Source organism: Leucoraja erinacea, chromosome 12 (assembly GCF_028641065.1).
Source record: "Leucoraja erinacea ecotype New England chromosome 12, Leri_hhj_1, whole genome shotgun sequence".
Lineage (NCBI taxonomy): Eukaryota > Metazoa > Chordata > Chondrichthyes > Rajiformes > Rajidae > Leucoraja > Leucoraja erinaceus.
This window is the reverse complement of record NC_073388.1, coordinates 19,162,548-19,185,771: the sequence shown is the minus strand read 5'-3', so window position 1 is coordinate 19,185,771 and position 23,224 is coordinate 19,162,548. Positions and strand designations below refer to the sequence as shown.

Genomic DNA, 23,224 nt, shown 5'->3' with positions numbered 1-23,224 from the left:
TTGTAAAGCTATGCCTTCTAGTCTTTGACATTTCCACCCTACGAAAAATGTTCTAACTGTTTACCTATCTTTGCCTCAGGTCATTTTATAAACTTCTATCAGGTTTCCCCTCAGCCTCCAATTCAGAGAACCCCCCCCCCCCCAAGGGTCTCGACCCGAAACGTCACCCATTCCTTCTCTACAGAGATGCTGCCTGTCCCGGTGAGTCACTCCAGCATTTTGTGTCTACCAGGTATGTAGATTAATTGGCTTGGTGTATGTGTAAATCGTCATTAGTGTGTGTAGGATAGTGTTAATGTGCTGGTCGGTGCGGTCTCGGTGGGTCGAAGGGCCTGTTTCCACGCTGTATCTCTAAACTAAACTAAACCGCACAATTTAAGAATAAGGGGAATAAGGGGAAGGCATTTAAAACCGAGATGGGGAAACACTTTTTCACACAGAGAGTTGGGAGTCTGTGGAATTCTCTGCCTGGTGGAGGCCGGTTCTCTGGATACTTTCAAGAGAGCTTGATAGGGCTCTTAAAGATAGTGGAGTCAGGGAATATGGGGAGAAGGCAGGAACGGGGTGCTGATTGTGGATGATCAGCCATGATCACATTGAATGGTGGTGCTGGCTCGATGAGCCAAATGGCACCTAATGTCTGTTGTCTATTGACTATTGAGTCATTGATAATCCTCTGTAATGGATCGTCTGAGATACGCAGAATATATCGCCACCTTCACCAGCTAAGAGCTCGTGTTTTTCCATTACTCTCGGTCATATTCTCCCATTCAGCTGCAGTCACCTTTTAACATTATTCTCACCTGTGAATCACCGTGAAGAGATCTTCAGTGGAGCGTTGGTTGCCTGAGGAGACAAAAACTTCATCATCATCCTCCATCACAACTTCTCCACTCTGTACAGCTGTGGGACTTCTCTGCTTAGCATTCAGATTCAAGGAAATATCTAGACAGAATGAGATGGGATTCAACTATTAGGAGAGACCCCAATCTGATCGAGGTTTCATATAAATTAACGTATGTACAAATCCAAAAGTGACAAAATCACTGGGTTGTGCAATTGTTATTGGAATCCAAAGTACAGCACCCAAAGAATTTGCATTACAAGAACCAAAAGGGACCAGAATATACCATAATTTTGCACTATGTGTACCTATACCTTGGCTACATTGTCTGGTTGTACCATAAGAAACCTAAGCAATTTAGCAATTCTGTGGTCCATATTACTGAGCCATTAAAAACAAGAGATTTCCATGTTTGATTGTTTCTGCCATGCAAGCCGATGACAGCTGCGGGTAGCAGTTCAGCATTTTACAAATCGCCTGAAAGGAAAGGAAAGAAAATCAAACAGTATTTTCTTAAAGGTAATATCCAGACAATCTTGCCAATGGGGTGTGTGTGGAAAATGGATTAGCACAGAACCACCACAGAATCAGCACAGCTATGGTTAAGCAGATTGCTTGCCTTGAAGCAAGATAGGAGAATCTTTGCATTGAATGACTACTCCCTTTTCACCACACTATTCATTAGCTGCAAAAAACCCTGTCACTTACCCCTTCTTTGAAGTGTTTCCTTTTCCAACTCATCTTTGATGGCCAAGTGAATATGGAAGAACATTTCAAGACAGCCCTGTTTAAGCAAAGTAGCATAAGAATGGGAGAGTTTTCTCTTAGAGTTCAAAGAGTTCTATGGGTGGATGCTTCAACCTGGGAACTAGACTGTGTTTGGCTCTGATATAAGAGGGATGTCCACAGTCATGATTCTGCCTCGGGAATCAAAAGAGATCACTCTCAGCGTGGGGAACGGATTGTGCTAAGTGAAGCTCATATAGTTATTAAATATAAATGAAGTGGAATAGGAACAATTATGCAAAGACTAGTCCGTTTCACTGATAAATGAAGCTTGTTATTTTTTTAAAAAGTACATAATGTGAAATCTGATCAGGATCATTGGGGCCAGAGTCACAACCCTCTGCTGTTTCAGCTCAGACATTATTGGAGGCAGCAGCACACTTCTCTGTCCAAATTCTCAACCCTCCCATTGGCAGTGAAAATGCAGAAATGAAAAGAAAGAACATCAAATCTCTTGAACCTTGTGAATGAACTAAAGGAGCTTCTACTAGATTCAAACCACCTGGAATTAGGTATACAGGGTATATTTTGTCACCACAGACTTTAAACAGATCCAGATGGAAACAAGCTTTAACCCAACATTCTTCTGGAAACAGAAGATCGATACAAAGTGCTGGAGTAACTCAACCAGTCAGGCAGCATCTCTGGAGAAAAAGAATGAGTGACATTTCGGGTCGGAACACTTCTTCAGACTGAAAATAAAGGGGGCGGGGGGGAACTGGCAAAATGGCACGCAGGGTTGCCACTTTCTACCCCCTCCCACCCTCTACTTTCAGTCGGAAGAAGGGTTCCATCCCGAAACGTCCCTCATCCTTTTTCTCCAGAGATGCGCCGAGTTACTGCAGTACATTGTGTCTATCTTTGGTACAAACCAGCATGTGCAGTTCCTACCTACATATTTTTCTGGAGACAACCATGATATCTCAGAACCCAACTGCATTTGGTGCATGTGACGTTGTAAGTTATGCTGCAAGGTCGGTTGGAAAGCAATTTCAGTGCAACAAAAAAATGCAAGAACACCTAAACATTTATGAAATATTGAAAATTGAATTTACCAACCTGTACCCCAAGTATCATCTCCTTCCATATCCCATTCCTAAAAATTCAGTTTCACATGGAACTACTTTACCAAATTCCCAAACCTTTGGCAAGAATCTTCTCACCAAAAAGATTATTATTTGATTACCTGCCTTCCGTACAACCACCAACAACTGCACCCAGCACTAGATCCATGCAGCTCCCAGTAAACTGTAAGTACCAAATATCTTATTCATACATTGCAAGGCCACATAGCTGCAGGAAATCTGGACGTTTTTACCCTCAGTAAACCCTGCTGTCACACATACCTTCAGGATTCTGATCTAGATCAGTCCTCAGTGATACAGTTTGAGATCTTCCAGTTCCATCATTGTATTCCACATTTCTGTTCCCTTCCAGATGAATGCCCGCACTTGGAACTGTCCTTGTATTTGGGCCCATGTTCAGATCGTGTGCTTTTGACCCTCTTTCTACGTTGGACGCATCAATGGTAAATGGAGCATTTGCATTGTCATGGCATGCAGAAACTGTTTTTTTGTGCAATGGACCCTGTGCAGCTCTCTCTGTCACTACAAGTATGTGTGCTGTGTTTGTTGGTACAATCAGTACGTTTGGTTTCTTAGGGACGGGAGGTGGAGTCTTACTTTTCTTTTTCTCAACGTATTGGGTGGAACTCCTGGTTAATTCAGTGGAACAGAGCCTTTGGGTCTCGTCTCGGGTGGTTAATGGTACGCTTCTGGATTGTTTGTTGTCCACATAGTTACTCTGAAGGTGATTAGGTTGAACATGTGCAGGATTTGGAGATGCCTGAAGCTTCTGGCTATCTGGCTTATCTAAAGAGTCTTGTTTTTTGACACCAACCTTTCTAAATACTGTGCTAAATCCTCTATTTGAAGATACTGGTGAAGGTACAGTAGACGCGGGTGATGGATGCTCAATGGGAGAAAGCTTTAGAGCAATACTTGAAGGCCTTTTTGACATAGGTGGCTTCCCTGGAACTGGTGGCCGGACCTTTCTCAGGGGAGCTTCGGAGGATTCACTGTGGGTTATCTGTGGTGGTTCTACAAATTCTGTATGATCCTCATTCTCCGATCTACTGACCGAGCGAAGACGTACTGACTCCAAGACTGTCTGAGTTATGACTGGCATAGAAGGCTGGTTAGGGCTATGTTTCTGGCTGGGTTTGTTACTGTTCGAAGAGTCAGAGTGTCGTCTGCTGGCTTTGGATTTGCTTTTGAAAGACAGCAGCCCCGACAGATCCAAATGAGGAGGTGGAGAGATGGGCAACTCAAAGATGCGCTTTGACTTGGGGCTCTTCTCATTCGGGGAGGTTGGCTGTAACGAGGACTTCCGTTCTGGGACCTTGGGTTTTGCTTTGCCACCTGGCTGTGGCACATGGCCTTGATAAACAGACATTGGAAAATACGTTGTGGGAGTTTCCGACTGACTTGAATAACCACTGGATGGTGACATCAGACCAGGGAGCTTCCCTGGAGAAGACATTTTTGATTCTGCCTCGACGGATAACTGGGATGGTGTTGTGGCCCTTGAAATAGAAGGTGATGCCAATGATTCAGAACTACCACGGGACTTGACGCATTCTATCACAGTTATCCCTGTTGTAGTACTGGAGTTTGATAATGATCTATATGGATCATTAGACTTCCAGTCATTAAGGAACCAATGTTCTGTGTACCGTATTGGTTCTCCATCTCTCAGTGTGGGTGTAGTTGAGCTAGAGTGGGCATCTGATACAAAGCCACTAGATTCATTGCTACCTACGGATTCACTTTGAATGACCTGCTTCTCTGGAGGGATAAAGAGCTTTGTTGGCCTGTTTTCTTGAGGAGAGCTGTTTGCGGATGTTTCCTCGGGGTCCAAACTAATCTCGCACGTCTTCAGGGAGACATTCCGCACGGGTGGAACCGGCTTCTTCTTTGGCTTTTTCAGAGAGATGCTTCTTGTCCGAGGCCTCGATTTCTGGGATCCTTCCTGGTCAGTCATCACAGAGACATTCTCGTTACTTTGGCTCTCTTCTGAGCTGGCACTCGGGTAACGCATGATGTAATTGGCACTGTGTCGCCGTGTGTGGTCATAGTGCTTGGAGTCATAGCTTCTTATAGCATCCGATGAACAACACGAGCCAGAATCTGTCGGCGTTGACAGAGATCTCTCACGGAATGTGCAAGCTTCCGCATTTGCATAACCCGGGAACTCCAGGTTTGAGTTTGCATCTTCGCTTGCATTGTTGATTGGGTAAATTATAATTCGTTCGTGGTTAGTCCTTGTATCCTTGTGATTCTGAGATTTATCTGCTGCTTCCCCTGGAGTTGATGTGAAGGAGCTGACCATAGGGCTTCTGGTATTTTGTCTTTGGCCTTCCCTTGGTAAAAAGGTGGAGAGTGGAACACTGCGCTCTTTATGCGAGCCATCATTCAGTAACACTCCCGAGTCCTGCTGCGAAGAATGTTTCAAGCATTGAAGTGACAGAGTTGGAGGCATATCTGAAAGGTGAGGAGAACACACAGAGTTGCTGCCATTCCAGGCTCTGCTGGAAGAATGTGGGCTCTCCGTATCGTTTTCCCGGTCGGACATGGTAGCACTTGACCCCTGTGCTGAGGAGCAAGGGGTACGCTGCCCATGAGACTGACCACTGCTGTAAGTTTGACTGAATGTCACAGGAGCATGTGTGCCGTCATGCAAGGCCTCCACTGACACCGAGCTTGGTGCAGTTACAGCACTCGAATTGTTCAAGGACGAAGAAAAACTAGATCCTCTCATTTGATCCCAAGAAGTGTTAAGAGAAGAGAAGCTATGTTCGCTTATCGACGTAGGCATCATCTGGGGATTGTTCATTGTGAATGTGATGTTCCCTGAAGACTGAGATAGATTTGAATTGTTTATTTGACCGAGATCACTTTGTACCTTCCTGAGAGTTGGGGGGAATGACTGCACCATCCCAAGATTGCCGACTTGGTTGCCGCTCATAACATTCATATCTTCATCAAAGGTAAAGAGACGTTGGTTTGCCTCTGTCTTTGTTAACGCATGAGGAGATCTCAATCCTTCCTTCAAAGAACCTAAAAAGCGAAAGGAAAATTGACCCCATGAAAATTTTTGTCAGAGAACATTAACTGCAAGTCACTTACTTCCTTTGTAGTGTTTCCAAATGACACAAGCAAATGTAAATACTTTCCAACACATTTACATTCCCTGCAGGAGTTGCAAGCACATGTTGGCAGCACTGAATGTTTAGGTTTAAAAACTTTGTGTTTCAGAGACATTCCACATCACAAATGAAGCATAACCAATTGACTATTTCCCAAATGCAGCATTAAAATATTGCGCGGTACAGCACTCTAAGTATACAGTTGCCTGTGAAGGGCACTGTCACGGAGCAAAGGTCACCTCACTCTCGACAGAGACAGCCCAGCTAAAATCACTAGACCATTAATCAACTCAATTTAGGTTTCTCCTGTAGAATTGCATATCTAACTTTGTCCTGCATCCAGCAATACATCAATCCTTTCATTGGATGGAATAAGACCCTTGATAAAGACACAAGCTTTTCCCATGTCCATGTGGTACCAATAATTCCAAATAATCTAAGGTAGTGTGTTCTAAGTGTTCAGAAGAAAATACAGTCTACATTCTCGCTACTCCACAACTCTTTTATCTATTTACCACTCGTATAGTAAAATATTCCAAGCCATTTCACAGGAGGATTATCAGATAAAATGTAATATTTTATCACATGGGGAGACCATGGGGCGGATTCATCTTGAGGATGTTTTAAAGGACAAGGGGCAGAGGTAATCGGCTACTGGCAAAAACCCAATGCTTGGAGCCTGTAGGTAAAACATGGCATTCAATGATAGGGAAATAAATTCCCCCTTTAATCTACAACTTCCTCTGCTGTCTGTTGCTTGTTTATCAGGTGCCTCTGCTCCCCAGTTCTTTAGATCTCTTCTCTACCATTCACATATGCTCATTCTTCCCTGCTCCTTGTGCATATCCCACCTTCCGCTACTTATTTCCCTCGGTGGCACAGCAGTAAAGTTGCTGCTTTACAGCGCCAGTGACCCGGGTTCGATCCTGACTACGGAGTTTGTACGTTCTCCCCGAGACCGTGTGGGTTTCCCCCGGGGTTACTCCTGCTTCCTCCCACATTCCAAAGAAATGCAGAGTTGTAGGTTCATTGGCTTTGGTAAAGATTGTAAATTGTCCCCAGTGTTTAGAATAGGTCTAATGTATGGGGTGATAGGTGGTCGGCAGGGACTCGGTGGGCTGAACAGCTTGTTTAGCTCTGTATTTTTAATGTCTAAAGTAATATAATGGACTGGGAATAATACAACTTCTGTGCTGATGCAAAAACCCATCACATATCTTCCCGCACGTAACCCATATCCCTCCATTCCCTGCATATCCATTTGCCTATCCAAAAGTCGTCTAACATATCTGCCTCAACCACTACCTCCGGCAGCACTTTCTGGGCACTCACTATCCTCTTATGTTATAAATTTGTCCCACACATCTTTAAATTATGTTTATCTCAACTTAAAGTTGTGCCCTAAATATGAACTTGTACCCAAACAAACTACTTACACCAAGCTGACAAACTCCTGGATGAGTTACTGCTTTATCATCATATAACATTTTATAAAGAACTTGATAATTTCTCCCCCTTTCTGAGACTTGTGACTCATTATGGGTCACACGTTCCCCACATCTTCCATCCCATCATTGGTAGCTGTATATTCTGTAGTCTGTCACCTGGCCGCTTACTTTATAGTTCTCTCCTCCTTTAAGAGAGTCCTTAATGTCCAATTATTTGACCAGCTTTTAATTGCATCCTACTACCCTCCCCATTAACATGGTTGCACCTTTACCAGAATAAGTTACAGTAAAGCATGTTAAAGCATGGTTTACTTGATTTGATAAACTATGGCATGCTTGTAGAATGACCCCAAATATAACTGTGTGACTCAGCAAGACCAATCATTATCTAATGTTTATCTGGGCTAGCAGAGGCATAAGATATTTGTGTAAAGTGTGTGAATTACTCTGGCTAGTTGAGAGTGTAATACATGCAGGCCGGCCAGTATATTGTTGGCAGTTTATGAATCCCTTAGCCGATGAAGTTATTCAAATGACTTGCAATCACACAACGAAGACATGATGCAAAATGAACATGAAAACCAATCTCTGCTAAAATGTAAATCAATGTTTCATTTCTGGAGGAAGACAACTAAGTACATCTGTTTGTGAAAAATTATATTAAAGAAACAAGAATATTTGAATAAAGGGAGAATGGGGAAACAACGAGACAAAATATTGGATTGTTTTGTCCAAGTGACACATGCCCCAACATCATGTGGAAGCAGGCCCTTCGGCCCACCGATTCCATGCTGGCCAGCGATCAGTACACCAGTACTATCCAACACACAAGGGACAATTTACAATTTTTACCAATGCCAATTAACCTATTAACCTCTCCGTCTTTTGAGAATGGGAGGAACACGGAGCACCCAGAGAAAACCTATGCATTCACGGGAAGAACGTACAAACCCCATACAAACAGCACCTGTTGTCACGGTCCAACCCAAGGTCTCTGGCGATGCAAGGCAGCAACTCTACCACTGCACCACTGTGCCACACCTCTGCCCCATAATGGGTATTCACTCAACATTGGCCTGAGGATTCCCCTCAAAGACCAAGCAAATCTTTAATTACAGTCATAGTCATATGGCACAGAAACAGACCCTTCAGTCCACTCCAGACCATGCTGCCCATCAAACGTTTATTTGCACATTTTGACTTCTGACATTGCACCATAGATTGTTCTATTGTCATTGTTCATCCCCACAATCTTCTCCTACAATTACTCCTCGGTTGCCATGGCAACACATTTTGTGTCCTTAGCTGTGCATAATACGCATCCCTGAACCTAGCCTGCATCATTCTTACAAAGAACTCCAGACACCTCAGTTCCACCAAATGTCCTTGTCTCTCTACAGCATAGTCTTGGTTATTTAAGGATATTGAGTTCAAGTCCACTGACACTTTTTTAGAGTTGAATCTCCCAAAATTTGGTTTACATTTTTGCCACCTTTGTGCTTAGCTAATGGTTGAACCATTCTCACTCCAGATCCTGCCTGAACCACTGAAAGTGGTCAGTGTCCATTTCAAATTCCCATTATATGCAATTTGCACGGGTTCGCTGTTTTCACTAATGGCTCTTGCACAAATGAGACATGGGGAACTGCAGGTGCTGGTTTACAATAATAAAATACTAAGTGCTGGAGTAACAGCCATTCAGGCAGCATCTCTGCAGGATATGGATAGGTGAGGTTTTGGGTTGGGACCCTTCTCAGACCTGCACAAATGGGCTAAAATGTACAAACTCAAATGCAGCGATATTCTCTCAGCCACTAGATGGTGGTCTTGTCCATCTTAGAATGGAGCCACTTCAACAGGAACCCACTCAAGCTGCTCGCTGTGATTGTGTCACATTCTTGTGCTCATTATGCTATCAGAGTTGAACCATTACAAATAACCCTGAAACGTCACTTATCCTTTTTCTCCAGGGATGCTGCCTGACCTGCTGAGTTACGCCAGCTCTTTGTGTTTATCCGCAAAATCAGCTATGTCTCAGTCAAGTGGATTTCCATTCTTCTAAACTCCAGCAAATACAAAGCTCTCACCTCATAAGACAACCTGCCCATTTTGCCTTTAAATCTATTAACCTGCTCACAACATTTGCTCACCGACTGAGCCGTATGGGCATTGTGGATTTCTGTTGCTTAGTAAGAAGTTCAGGGATTTGATCGGGGGGGGAGGGGGGGGTGGGCTCACCTGGCTGAGGCTGAACTGGCTCGCACAAGCCAGTGATTGTCCGCCTCCTCCTCAGTGTACTCTTCGGGTTCACCGCGGTCTCTGTGTTGAATAAAGAATGCCGCACGATCGCCTGCCGCTCAACGGCTTCTCCTGAACAAGAACAAAGGTGAGACAAAATGGATCTTCCGCAAAGCCATTCACTATTGAAGAAGGGTCTCGACCCGAAACGTCGCCTATTTCCTTTGCTCCATAGATGCTGCCTTACCTGCTGAGTTTTTCCAGCATTTTTGTCTACCTTCGATTTTCCAGCATCTGCAGTTCCTTCTTAAACACTATTGAACATGTGGTCCACAGCACCATTCTTATGTTATCCTTTCACCCTCAGTGATAAAGGTGGCCCTGACTGATTCCTAATGCCCCTATCCCACTTAAGAAACCTGAATGGAAGCCTCTGGAGACTTTGCGCCCCACCCAAGGTTTCCGTGCGGTTCCCGGAGGTTGAAGGTGGTTGCCGGAGGTTACAGGTAGTGGAAGCAAGTAGGGGAGACCGAAATGATAACGCCACTTCTTCCACCATTGATGCCGCCCGCTCTCTACTGAATATTTCTGGCATGCGTTATTTAATGCATCACTTTGAGCTGCATTTGAACCTGGTTCACAAAGCTTAAAAATCAGCATCTAACTCACAGCACCAAACAGCTCCTATTAATGTACTATGCTCATCATGGATTAAAATGCAGCAGGGTCAAGCTATTGTAAAATCAATTAATTAGTGAAATTTAGATCACGAGTCAGGACAGCAGCAAATGTCAAACTTAATCAGTTCTGGAACATGACCTTCAATAACTGATCACTGTTCAAAACCTAGATTAAATAAACATCACAGAACATGTGTTTTCTAATATTGGTGTCCTTTCCAGTCAATTCATTTTGCTATCTTAATAAGGAATGATTTGAATGTTTTTAGTTAGATCCAAATGTCAGCTGCCTATTTCTCTATTTCATTAGGTGTGTGTGTTTGGTCACTTAGTTGTAAATTATACAGACTGCGCATGTCCAGTCTACACTGAACTAGGTACACCAGATGATTCAATATCTTAAAGAAACAAGGAACTGCAGATGCTGGTTTACAAAAGAAGAAACAAAGTGCTGGAGTAATTCAGTGAGTCATGCAGCATCTCAGGAGAACATGGGTAGGCGACATTTCATGTCTAAACCCGTCTTCGGTCTGAAGACCTGAAACGTCAATTAAAAAAAAATCATTCTTGCTCCCTTTGGTTGAGGACACACAAAATCAGAGAAGGATTCTGCCACTCCTGAATATAAGTGAATTTGTGAGGAACAGTCCCTTCTCACCAGCAGCTAGCCAACCATCTGTATGCTTTCTCCTGCTTAACCATTTGGGTGAGGCACTAGAGCTGGCAGCATCAATGGACCTGGACCATTCACACTGACAAGCTTGGTTTAAGAATAACAGCAGTTTGAAATTATGTGCCTCTTTAAAAGTTAAAACATTTCCATGCTTTCTTGGTGGATTAAGATCAGTCCCAAATTATTTGTCAAAATCATTACTCCTGAATTTTGTTTGCAGACTTTTATAATCACTACAACTGCCCAAATGCTCACTCTCCCTCCTGTCCATTCGTCACGCACACTCCCACATAACCCTCATTCACTTCTCTACCTATTCCTCTCACCCTCACAATCATCTCTCACTCACCTTCCTACCCAAATGTGACACACTAATCTCCATGTCTCTCACTCCTCCTCCTACCCATCCATCGCCCATTCCCATGCCATCCCTCACCCTCCTACCTGTCCCTCACTTACCCTCCTACCTCTCTTTCATGCCTCGTCCTATCTATCTCATACATTCCTCTACCCACCATTCATTCACCCTTCCCAACTATTCACCACTCACCCTCCTACCTATCCCTCACTCATTCCATTACCCATTCCTCATTTACCCCTCTATCCTCTGCACTGGCTGACTGTTCTTAATCTCAGCCTCAATGGCTGACCCCTCTCTCTCCCTCTCCCCCTCCCGCATGGAGTGCCTCTAACCCAAACCTCGGTCTACACATCTCCGACATGTAACACAGCCTCTCTCTGCACTGATTGCACTTGTCTCTGGCATTTGCTGTGATCATTATTGGTGCTCAGCCCCATTCTGCACTAATTTGCAGTGTGTGTGTGTGTGTGTGTGTGTGAATTGTAATACAGAGTGCACTGTACCAGTCACATTGATAGGCACCAGGTCCGCCTGTACCGTCCGTGCTTGGTGCCACCTCTTTTTCTCTGGTGTTGACTGTGGGATGCCTCGAGTCCACTTGGGTGGTTTATCGGGTGTACTTGGGGAGCTCAGAAATTGTTCGTGTGGTTTTACGCCAAAGGTGGTCGTCTCATCTTCACTGCTGGACCTTGTGCTTGGCTGATCACCGAAACACACAGATCAGAGATGGAATACATTTCAGTAAAATATATTAACATTCAGTGCTACTTTCAAGCACATCCCCACATTGATGAAGATATTTTAAACACAAGCTGGCTTTTAAATACCAGAAGACTCAAGATTTGACATCATTTCCATCATGATTCTCTGCGACAAATGTCCACAGCATCTAAGCCACCAGTGAAAAGAAAATGGATGCATAGTTCTTTATTGGACATAAAGGCACTCAGGGACAAGACTGCATTGAGAGGTTCAGCAGAAAAATGACCTGGGTTTGAATTGTCTCATAGGATCGCAGCCAATCATCGGGGAAGGAGTGGGCCGGGTGCGGGCTGCTGTTCGGGGATAGTGACCTCTATCAGTGGTCTCGGGAGATTGCTGCTGTGTCGGGGCAGAAGGCTAGAGGATGGTCAGTGCTCATTGACAATGAGTGGACAGCGGTGTGGCCATGGCAGAAACCTTGTGGTTGGGTGTTTGGTTCCTACACATCAGGGGGATCGGTACCATAGGGTTGGCATAGTAGATATGTAACTAGCCTTCTAAATATTCTAAATGGACAATCCAGGGAGCTGATCTCAAATCACCCTGCAGCTGTTATGGAATTTAAACTCAATTAATAATCTGAACCGTTTCAAAAATACATCATTAGCAATGGTGACCAGAAAAAAATTACTTCTTTGTTGTAAAGTTAAATGATGTCTCCTTCCAGGGAGGAATCTCCTATCCATAACTTATTTAGTCTCTTGTGACTCCAGACCCATCAATGTGGTTGTCTTTTCAAAACCCTCCGAATTGACCTGGCAATTTGAATAGCCCTGTGAAGGGCAACTAGGAATGGACATTAAATGTTGGTTTTACCAGCGATGCCGAAAAATAATTCACCCCAAAAATTGGAGGGTCAGGAAGGCCCAAGACCCCAGAACCAGGGCCCTATGGTGGCGCAGTGGTAGAGTTGCTGCCTTACAGAACAGAGACCCGCGTTTGATCTTGACCACGGGTGCTGTCTGTATGGAGTTTGTACATTCTCTCTGTGACCATGTGGGTTTTCTCCGGGTGCACTGGCTTCTGGATGAAACCCGGGTCTCTGACCTGCAATTCTGCCACTGTGTCACTGTGCCGCCCCAATTCACAAGTTGTAAATATAGCCGCCAAGTGGGTATTTAAACAAAAACATAGGCATGCCAAGGGCAATGCGTAGTTACACCAGCGTGTTTAACACAACATTCAGATATTGCTGTGTACCAGGTTTGTGCACGGCAGGCATGCAGAAGCCAGCTTATCCAGTCTCCCAAAAGCTCATTCATATATACGGGCTGTACCCAAGTCAGGTTTTCATTAACTGGCGAAGGCCTGTACAGATAATATTTGAAGGTATTTGTCTGATTCACTGGTTCGATGACACTATCTCTATATTACATCCAAACATTGGATCCAACATACGTCAATGTAAAGTTATCTCCCTTGGTAGGAAGAATAAGAAAGCAAATAATTTAAATTGTGAAAAATGTTGGTATTCTGAGTGAACTGCAATTTCTTGGACTTGGATCATTGTAAATTAGCAGCAGATGTAGCAAGCAATGAAAATACAATAGAATGTTTGACTATTTATCATTATTGCAAAATGGATACAGTATAAGAAGAGAGAGATGGTACCTCGTAAGGTTTTTGGTGAGATCACTAAAGGAACTCTGTGTTTAATCTTCTATCTATGCAAATGCAATGTAAACAAAAAGACACAAAGTGCTGGAGTAACTCAGCGGGTCAGCAGCATTTCTGGGGAACAAGGAATAGGTGACGTTTTGGGTCAGGAACCTTCCTCAGACTGTGTCAACTGGTTTTTTTGTTCATCTGCATCAGCATGGTCTGCGATGAAGTTCACCCCTGTACTTGAGCTACTTGAGATGGTTCAAACAGTGCTGATGTAAAACAGCATTGTAATTGAATTGAAATGAATAAATTTAATTAGCCAAGTATGTTTACATACAAGGAATTTGCCATGGCGGCTTTGCTCGCAAGTAACAACACGATATACAGTAATCAATTAAGAATAAAACATTATAATTTAAACATGTGAAGAATGAAATAAAATACCAGAGCAAAAGGAGGTTACAGACTTTTGGTTGTTGAGGAGAACTACAGCTGGTGGAAAACCATCGGGGATGGCTTGTAGATGCTATGTTAAATGGAATTTTCTCACGTTTAAAGACAGTCTCCATCATGTACATGGGAACGGCGCCAATAAGCACCAATCACATCAACTGAAAGCTGCACCTTTCATGTAAAAACACTCTGCCAACTGCTTCTACTGTTCTTTCTTTAAAGGAGCTCTTCTTCCTTCCAATGGCTTTCACCTCTCCCCTAAGTTGAAGTTGGCACTTTATTGAGTGTGATTCTACAACGCACCTTCTGTTGTACTGGATATGTAGGCCAGTCTGTACCTGGCGCGAGGCTGCATGTTTGTAGGATGCATCTAAACTCACCATTATCTTTCCTCAAAAATAACCTAATCTAACACACACTTCGTAGATGGAGTAATTAAAAGCCATGCAACTGACTTATTTACCATTTCCTGAAAATGCAAAGCAAAAACAGCAGTGAGTTGTTCCATCAGGATCATCATCACTAAAACCCTTGCATTCAGCAGTTACTCTGATTTGCACATGCTCATCAGTGATCCTAAAAAATACCTTACATTCACATTAACACTTCATAGTAAATCATTTCATAATAAATGGACTTACCATCAACACAAATTCCATACGCTTTTCCCCTTTCTTGGGGCAACTATCTGGAACGGCCTCTCTGTTGAGAGCTGGTTTGTGTCCAAAGGTATTTGCAGTCGCCTTCTTCTGAATCACTGGCTCACCAAACTCTTCTGAATGAAAGAAGCACATTTTAACATGTTGGAAGAGCAGCGAGGGGGTGGCGGGGCTGGAACAGATTGCTATCATGCGAGATACCACACAGTTCAATGCTTAAGAATCTTTCTGGATCCCAGCCTCTGCTGCCGAGAGAGCAGCAACAGAATTATTCCCGCAGTCTAAAGGTTGCAGATTTTCTGACATGCTGATGAAGGCTGGTTGCTCAGCAACGATGAAGCAAGGAAACAATAGCTCACAACTCAGATTTAAAAAAAAACCTTACATACTTTACAGTCCTCAAGGGCTGTGCAGCCACTCCCCATTTGAACACTGAAATTACAGCCATTTTAACTTACTCGAGTATCTATGTAAACTTTATGGCGTTGAGGTCAGCATAGCAGCTGGATTTACTTTCCCCTGGCCCTTCAACTAATTATCTGCCTTCACGTCTGATTTCTGGCTGCTGTTCCAGCAACAACAACTCTCTCAGGAAAATCATGTTCAAGTCTGCTGCTAAGAAGTAGCTTTAAAATCTTTTAATTTTGTGGGACACCCTTGAATCTAGTGCAAAGCTTGTTTTTTTTTTTTCAGCACTATTTGGGGAAGTAAAAGTCGGTTTCCAGATTTGCTCACTACCATACTACATTGAAGGAGGACATTTCGGCCCATCAAGTCAATGCTGGCTCACAGAGCAATCCCATCCCCCCCATTACTTTTCCCTCAAACCTATACTCCCCACATTCCCGACAACTTCTTCCAAAGTTTACCACACACCCTGAGGGCAATTTACAGTGGCCAATTAACCAATCAACACACATGTCTTTGGGTTGTGGGAGGAAATTAGAGCATCCAAGAAAATGCCCCAAGTCACAGGGAAAAGGAGCAATACTTAGTTTTGTTTAGTTTAGAGATACAGTGCGGAAACAGGCCCTTCGGCCCACTGAGTCCGCACTGACCAGCGATCCCCGCAAATTAACATTACCCTACACACCCTAGTGACAATGTTACATTCATACCAAGCCAATTAACCTACAAATCTGTACATCTTTGGAGAGTGGGAGGAAAGTAAAGATATCGGAGAAAACCCACGTTGGTCATGAGGAGAACGTACAAACTCCCCACAGACTTCACCTATAGTCAGGATCGAACATGGGTCTCTGGCGCTTTAAGGCAGTAGCTTTACCACTATGCCACCTAGATCTACTTCACATAGATAAAAACGGAGATCAGGGCTGACCCCAGGTAACAGGAGCTGTGAGGTAACACCAGGGCACCCCTCTGTTGCCAGGTTTTCTTCATGATGTGACAGTGATAAATGAATTGTTTTAATTTGCATGTGATGACTGGTGTTTACATAGAACATAGAATGGTGCAGCACAGGAAAGATCGTGTCGCCCACACAGCAGTCCTGGGCTACTATCTACCTCATTGGAGACCCTTTGATCAGACTTTACTGGACATTATCTTGCACTAAACGTTATTCATGTTACTCTCTTTATCATGTATCTGTGCACTGTGGATGGCTCAATTGTAATCATGTATTGTCTTTCCGCCGACTGGTTAGCACGCAACAAAAACTGTACCTTGGGACACGTGATGATAAACTAAATTCAATGACGAAAAAGATGGCGAGTTAAATTAATCTCCTCTGCCACTATGTGATCTATTGTATATCCCTCCATTCCCTGTATATACATTTGCCTCTTAAACACCATCTTCATGTCTGCCCTTACCACCATCCCTGACAGTGCATTCCCACCGTTCACTGTGGAAAACATTTGCCCAATTTGCACATCTTCTTTAAACCTCTCACCGTAAACATAGAAACATAGAAATTAGGTGCAGGAGTAGGCCATTCGGCTCTTTGAGCCTGCACCGCTATTCAATATGATCATGGCTGATCATCCAACTCAGTATCCCGTACCTGCCTTCTCTCCATACCCCTCTGATCCCCTTAGCCACAAGGGCCACATCTAACTCCCTCTTAAATATAGCCAATGAACTGGCCTCGACTACCCTCTGCGGCAGAGAGTTCCAGAGATTCACCACTCTCTGTGTGAAAAAAAGTTCTTCTCATCTCGGTTTTAAAGGATTTCCCCCTTATCCTTAAGCTGTGACCCCTTGTCCTGGACTTCCCCAACATCGGGAGCAATCTTCCTGCATCTAGCCTGTCCAACCCCTTACAAATGTTGTAAGTTTCTATAAGATCCCCTCTCAATCTCCTAAATTCTAGAGAGTATAAACCAAGTATATCCAGTCTTTCTTCATAAGACAGTTCTGACATCCCAGGAATCAGTCTGGTGAACCTTCTCTGCACTCCCTCTATGGCAATAATGTCCTTCCTCAGATTTGGAGACCAAAACTGTACGCAATACTCCAGGTGTGGTCTCACCAAGACCCTGTACAACTGCAGTAGAACCTCCCTGCTCCTATACTCAAATCCATACTTTCAATGACTGGTGTACCATGACACCCAGGACTCGCTGCATCTCCTCTTTTCCTAGTCGGCCACCATTTAGATAATAGTCTGCTTTCCTGTTTTTGCAACCAAAATGGATAACCTCACATTTATCCACATTATACTGCATCTGCCAAACATTTGCCCACTCACCCAGCCAATCCAAGTCACCTTGCAGTCTCCTAGCATCCTCCTCACACCTAACACTGCCCCCCAGCTGAGTGTCATCCGCAAACTTGGAGATATTGCCTTCAATTCTTTCATCCAGATCATTAATATATATTGTAAATAGCTGGGGTCCCAGCACTGAGCCTTGCGGTACCCCACTAGTCACTGCCTGCCATTCTGAAAAGGACCCGTTTACTCCTACTCTTTGCTTCCTGTTTGCCAGCCAGTTCTCTATCCACATCAATACTGAACCCCCAATGCCTTGTGCTTTAAGTTTGTATACTAATCTCTTATGTGGCACCTTGTCGAAAGCCTTCTGGAAGTCCAGATACACCACATCCACTGGTTCTCCCCTATCCACGCTACTAGTTACATCCTCGAAAAATTCTATAAGATTCGTCAGACATGATTTACCTTTCGTAAATCCATGCTGAATTTGTCCAATGATTTCACCACTTTCCAAATGTGCTGCTATCCCATCTTTAATAACCGACTCTAGCAGTTTCCCCACTACCGATGTTAGACTAACTGGTCTGTAATTCCCTGTTTTCTCTCTCCCTCCCTTCTTAAAAAGTGGGGTTACGTTTGCTACCCGCCAATCCTCAGGAACTACTCCAGAATCTAAAGAGTTTTGAAAGATTATTACTAATGCATCCACTATTTCTGGAGCTACTTCCTAAAGTACTCTGGAATGCAGCCTATCTGGCCCTGGGGATTTATCGGCCTTTAATCCATTCAATTTACCCAACACCACTTCCCGGCTAACCTGGATTTCACTCAATTCCTCCAACTCCTTTGACCCGCGGTCCCCTGCTATTTCCGGCAAATTATTTATTCCTTAGTGAAGACGGAATCAAAGTAGTTATTCAATTGGTCTGCCATATCCTTGTTCCCCATGATCAACTCACCTATTTCTGACTGCAAGGGACCTACATTTGTTTTAACTAATCTCTTTCTTTTCACATATCTATAAAAACTTTTGCAATCAGTTTTTATGTTCCCTGCCAGTTTTCTTTCATAATCTATTTTTCCTTTCCTAATTAAGCCCTTTGTCCTCCTCTGCTGGTCTCTGAATTTCTCCCAGTCCTCTGGTATGCTGCTTTTTCTGGCTAATTTGTACGCATCATCCTTCCCTTTGATACTATCCCTGATTTCCCTTGTTATCCACGGATGTACTACCTTCCCTGATTTATTCTTTTGCCAAACTGGGATGACCAATTTTTGTAGTTCATCCATGCAGTCTTTAAATGTCTTCCATTGCATATCCACCGTCAACCCTCTTAGAATTAATTGCCAGTCAATCTTGGCCAATTCACGTCTCATACCCTCAAAGTTACCTGTCTTTAAGTTCAGAACCATTGTTTCTGAATTAACAATGTCACTCTCCATCCTAATGAAGAACTCAACCATATTATGGTCACTCTTGCCCAAGGGGCCACGCACAACAAGATTGCTAACTAACCCTTCCTCATTACTCAATACCCAGTCTAAAATAGCCTGCTCTCTCGTTGGGTCCTCTACATGTTGATTTAGATAACTATCCCGCATACATTCCAAGCAATCCTCTTCCTCAGCACCCCTGCCAATTTGATTCACCCAATCTATATGTAGATTGAAGTCACCCATTATAACTGTTTTGCCTTTGTCGCACGCATTTCTAATTTCCTGTTTGATACCATCTCCAACTTCACTACTACTGCACACAACACCCACCAGCGTTTTCTGCCCCTTAGTGTTTCGCAGCTCTACCCATACCGATTCCACATCCTCCAAACTAATGTCCTTCCTTTCCATTGCATTAATCTCCTCTCTAATCAGTAACGCTACCCCACCTCCTTTTCCTTTCTCTCTATCCCTCCTGAATATTGAATATCCCTGGATGTTCAGCTCCCAGCCTTGGTCACCCTGGAGCCATGTCTCCGTGATCCCAACTATATCATAGTCATTAATAGCTATCTGCACATTCAACTCATCCACCTTATTACGAATGCTCCTTGCATTGAGACACAAAGCCTTCAGGCTTGTTTTTACAACACTCTTACCCCTTATACAATTATGTTGAAAAGTGGCCCTTTTTGATTTTTGCCCTGGGTTTGTCTGCCTGCCACTTTTACTTTTCACCTTGCTACCTATTGCTTCTACCCTCATTTTACACCCCTCGGTCTCTACGCTCACACATTTAAGAAACCCTTTCCCTTTAACTCCATCCTCCACTATCCCATTCGACACCCCAACCCCCTTATTCAGTTTAAAACCACCCGTGTAGCAGTGGCAAACCTGCCTGCCAGAATGCTGGTCCCACACCTGTTAAGATGCAATCCGTCCCTTTTGTACAGTCCCACCTTACCCCAAAACAGATCCCAGTGATCTAAGAATCTAAATCCCTGCCCCGTGCACCAGTTCCTCAGCCACACGTTCAGGTCCCGTATCTCCCTGTTCCTGCTCTCGCCAGCACGGGGAACTGGAAGCAAACCGGAGATAACAACCCTGGAGGTCCTGCTTTTCAACATTTTTCCGAGCTCTCTAAAGTCACGCTGCAGAATATTCATCCCCTTCTTTCCGACATCGTTTGTGCCGACATGCACTACCACTTCCGGATGTTCACCTTCGCCCTTGAGGATTTTCTGCTCTCTGTCCGTGACATCCTGGATCCTGGCACCGGGAAGGCAGCACACCATCCTTGCATCCCGTCTGTTGCCGCAGAAACCCCTGTCCGTACCTCTCACAATGGAGTCTCCCACTACAATGGCCTTGCCTGCCTTAGGCCTTTTTGGTTTTGGCTCAACAGCCCTATTCGCATCGCAAGCCAGTCCGCCGCTCAGTGTAAGCACGTCTTCTGTCCCAACAGCTTCTAAGTGGGTGAACCTGTTTACAAGAGGTACACCACCCGGGGACGTTGGCATTCCATGCTTCCCTCCGTTTCTCACTGTCTCCCACCTTCTCTCTTCCAGTACCTTAGGTGTAACAATCGTACTGTAGGACTTGTCGAGGAACGACTCCGTTTCTCGTACGAACCGGAGGTCATCCACTTGCTTCTCCAGTTCCCCAACACGGCCCTTCAGGAGCTCTACCTGGATGCACTTTTCGCATTTGTAGCAGCCAGAGGCACCAGCGGTGTCCTTGACCTCCCACATACTGCAAGCATCGCACTGAATCAGCTTGCCTGACATCTCCTTCTTTCGTCTCTACCTCTCAAGCGTATTGCGTGCTCCTCTCGAGCCAAAGACTCACACTTTTCTCACAGGGCACTTCCCTCACAAGGCCGCTCCCCAAGAACAGTCTTGCTTAAATTGACTGATAAATTGCCTGATTTACCAATTTGCAAAGCAAATTCCTCAGATTTCAACTGTTTTCACCCCTCTGACTCACTTCTCTCCTCCCACTTGGGCTATAGCCAATCAGTTGTATCTCTTGCTAATCTGCTGCTGCTGTTCCTCCCAAATCTACAGCCGTTCTAAACATATGCCCTCTCTCAATTTCCATCGTGTCTAACCTATTTATGCCTCAAAATTGCGTATATATTTATTTCAGGTCTCCCCTTAACCTCGAACATTCTAGAGAAAATTATACATGTTTGTCAAACCTCTTCTTGTAGATAATACTCTAATCCAGGCAACATTCTGGTAAAACTCTTCTTCACCCTCTCCAAAACCTTCACATCCTTTCTGCAATGGATTGACCAGAACTGCACACAACATTGTCCTATGAAGCTGCAACATGACTTCCTTTGAAAACGGATTAGCACAAAAGGCTGATTTTTATTTATTACCTAACATTAAAAAAATTATCTTTCACATTCTGTAAGCTCCGAACTAAGAACTCAAATGACTCAAGTCAAATATCTTTAATCCCTCAAAGAAAATAAGCTCTTGCATTTAGGAATCAAATCCCTTAACTAATTCCTAAATCCCTACTATCATTAAAAGTATCTTTATGTACTGTAATAGAGGGAATATGGATTGAGAAATTCAACATCCGTTACATCTACTTGTAACTCAACGGCAACCAACACAAGATGCAAATTTAGTTTAGTTTAGTGTATTGTCACAGGTACAGTAAAAAGCTTTTGTTGCATGCTAACCAATCAACAGAAAGACAATGCATGATTACAATTAAGCCATTTACAGTGTATAAGGGAATAACGTTTGGTGCAAGGTAAAGCCAGTAAAGTCCAATCAAAGAGAATCTGAGGTTCATCAAGATTATAGTTCAGGACTGCTCTCCAGTTGTGGTAGGACGATTCAGTTGCAAAAACAATGCAAAAATGCAACAAATGCAGAAACAACCATTTCTAGATTGTTAACACATTTCTTTTCTGGAGAAGTAGGGCCAGAATAAATATCTCATGAAGGCCAAAGGAGGATAAATGGCATCAACTGCACATAATACACAAACTTCCTGTGTGACTGTTCCACCCAACAGCTGTTTGACTAAATTAAGAAGCACAGATGAGAAGGGTGAGGAAGCATCTTGAAATATTCAGCCCCCTTCCTTCCTGCACAACAACCCCTGACCTACTGATTCTTGTCTCAACCAGCCAACTCCTGTTTTTTGATGACTCAACCCATAGGAGAAACCAGTGCATGCCTCTGTCTCCAACACCTATCTCCAACCCTTCCATCCTCAACCATGTCATGGACTCTTGTCCAAGATTCATTTTCACCTCACCTGCGATCAAAGGCATGTTTCAATCCCTTTCCATAAATGTTTAGCCTAATTCTCCATCCCCTCCAGTCCAGGAACCAGAGTCAGGCCTGATCCTTTCCTTTGTCCTGTTGATTATAACTCTCCTGATTCATGTTCAATGGGAATATTTACTCTTCCCCCAGCAAGCTAATTGTGCAGGAAGGAACTGCAGATGCTGGTTTAAACCGAAGATAGACACAAATGCTGGAGTAACTGAACGGGACAAGCAGCATCTCTGGAGAGAAGGAATGTGTGACGTTTCATGTCGAGACCTTTCTTCAGACTCATTTGTGCAGCATCCTGTCTTTCTTTTGATGTTCATCCTATTTACTTATTAGATCCATTCTGTTTCAAGCAGAGGTTTCTGTTGCTGCTTTCAGTTTGGCTGATGTTAATCTAATTTCTCTCATTCTATCTAGATTTATTAACTTCTCCCTGATAATTCCCGCATTGCTTAATGCACGGGGACTTGAATCATATTGTTATTATGAAAAGTTGGACAATAGCATAGGACTAAATTGTTATCACCATTTTCTTATACACATTTTAGCCTGAAATGAAGAGGAATTGGTTTGAGTACGGAAGAAGATGCAGCTGGACATGCCACAGGATTGCAAAAAGGTCCCATTTTGTAACTTCCTCCTTCTTATCCTTGCTGTGCCTACATCAGCCAAAAATACAAATAGCAGCTGATGCCATATTTCCATCTATTTAGCACCTACTCGTCTAATAAATGGTCTTATGTTCCAGTCGCGACTTTGTATGGGGATTATAATGCACAGAAGCATACTATTAGAACCAACAGTGTTTATATCACAAAATAGCCCCCTCCCACAGGTATTGTTGTTACCAGCATTTCTTCTATTCATGAGGTTACAAGTTATCACTTTCAATTCATCTTCATGACTCATTGTGGTGAGTTTCCGATTCTTATCACTCTTTGGGTAAAATAGTCGTCCCCAAATTCCCTTCTGTTTTATTGGAAACACATCTGCGCCTTCTTCCCTCGGAACATGGACCCGTTGCAGTTCGCATACCGTCCGAACAGATCCACGGACGATGCGGTCTCCTAGGTCTTGCACACCGTTCTCTCC

The 23,224-nt window shown here is 43.7% G+C and overlaps 1 protein-coding gene across 6 annotated transcripts in view; it reads right to left on the bottom strand.

Annotated features, from left to right (window-relative positions):
• The window catches only part of nhsl2 (NHS-like 2), a 291,724-nt gene that overhangs the window by 4,104 nt on the left and 264,396 nt on the right, over positions 1 to 23,224 (bottom strand). For 4 of the 6 annotated variants that reach the window (XM_055643706.1, XM_055643710.1, XM_055643709.1 and 1 more), the window contains exons 3-7: positions 14,699 to 14,832; positions 11,741 to 11,936; positions 9,524 to 9,655; positions 2,977 to 5,748; positions 804 to 945 (exon numbers count right to left, since the gene is read on the bottom strand). In XM_055643706.1, coding sequence (XP_055499681.1) covers positions 804 to 945; positions 2,977 to 5,748; positions 9,524 to 9,655; positions 11,741 to 11,936; positions 14,699 to 14,832 — 3,376 coding nt within the window. The remainder of the gene's footprint in view (positions 1 to 803; positions 946 to 2,976; positions 5,749 to 9,523; positions 9,656 to 11,740; positions 11,937 to 14,698; positions 14,833 to 23,224) is intronic. The other 2 variants (XM_055643707.1, XM_055643708.1) reach the window with 2 other exon arrangements.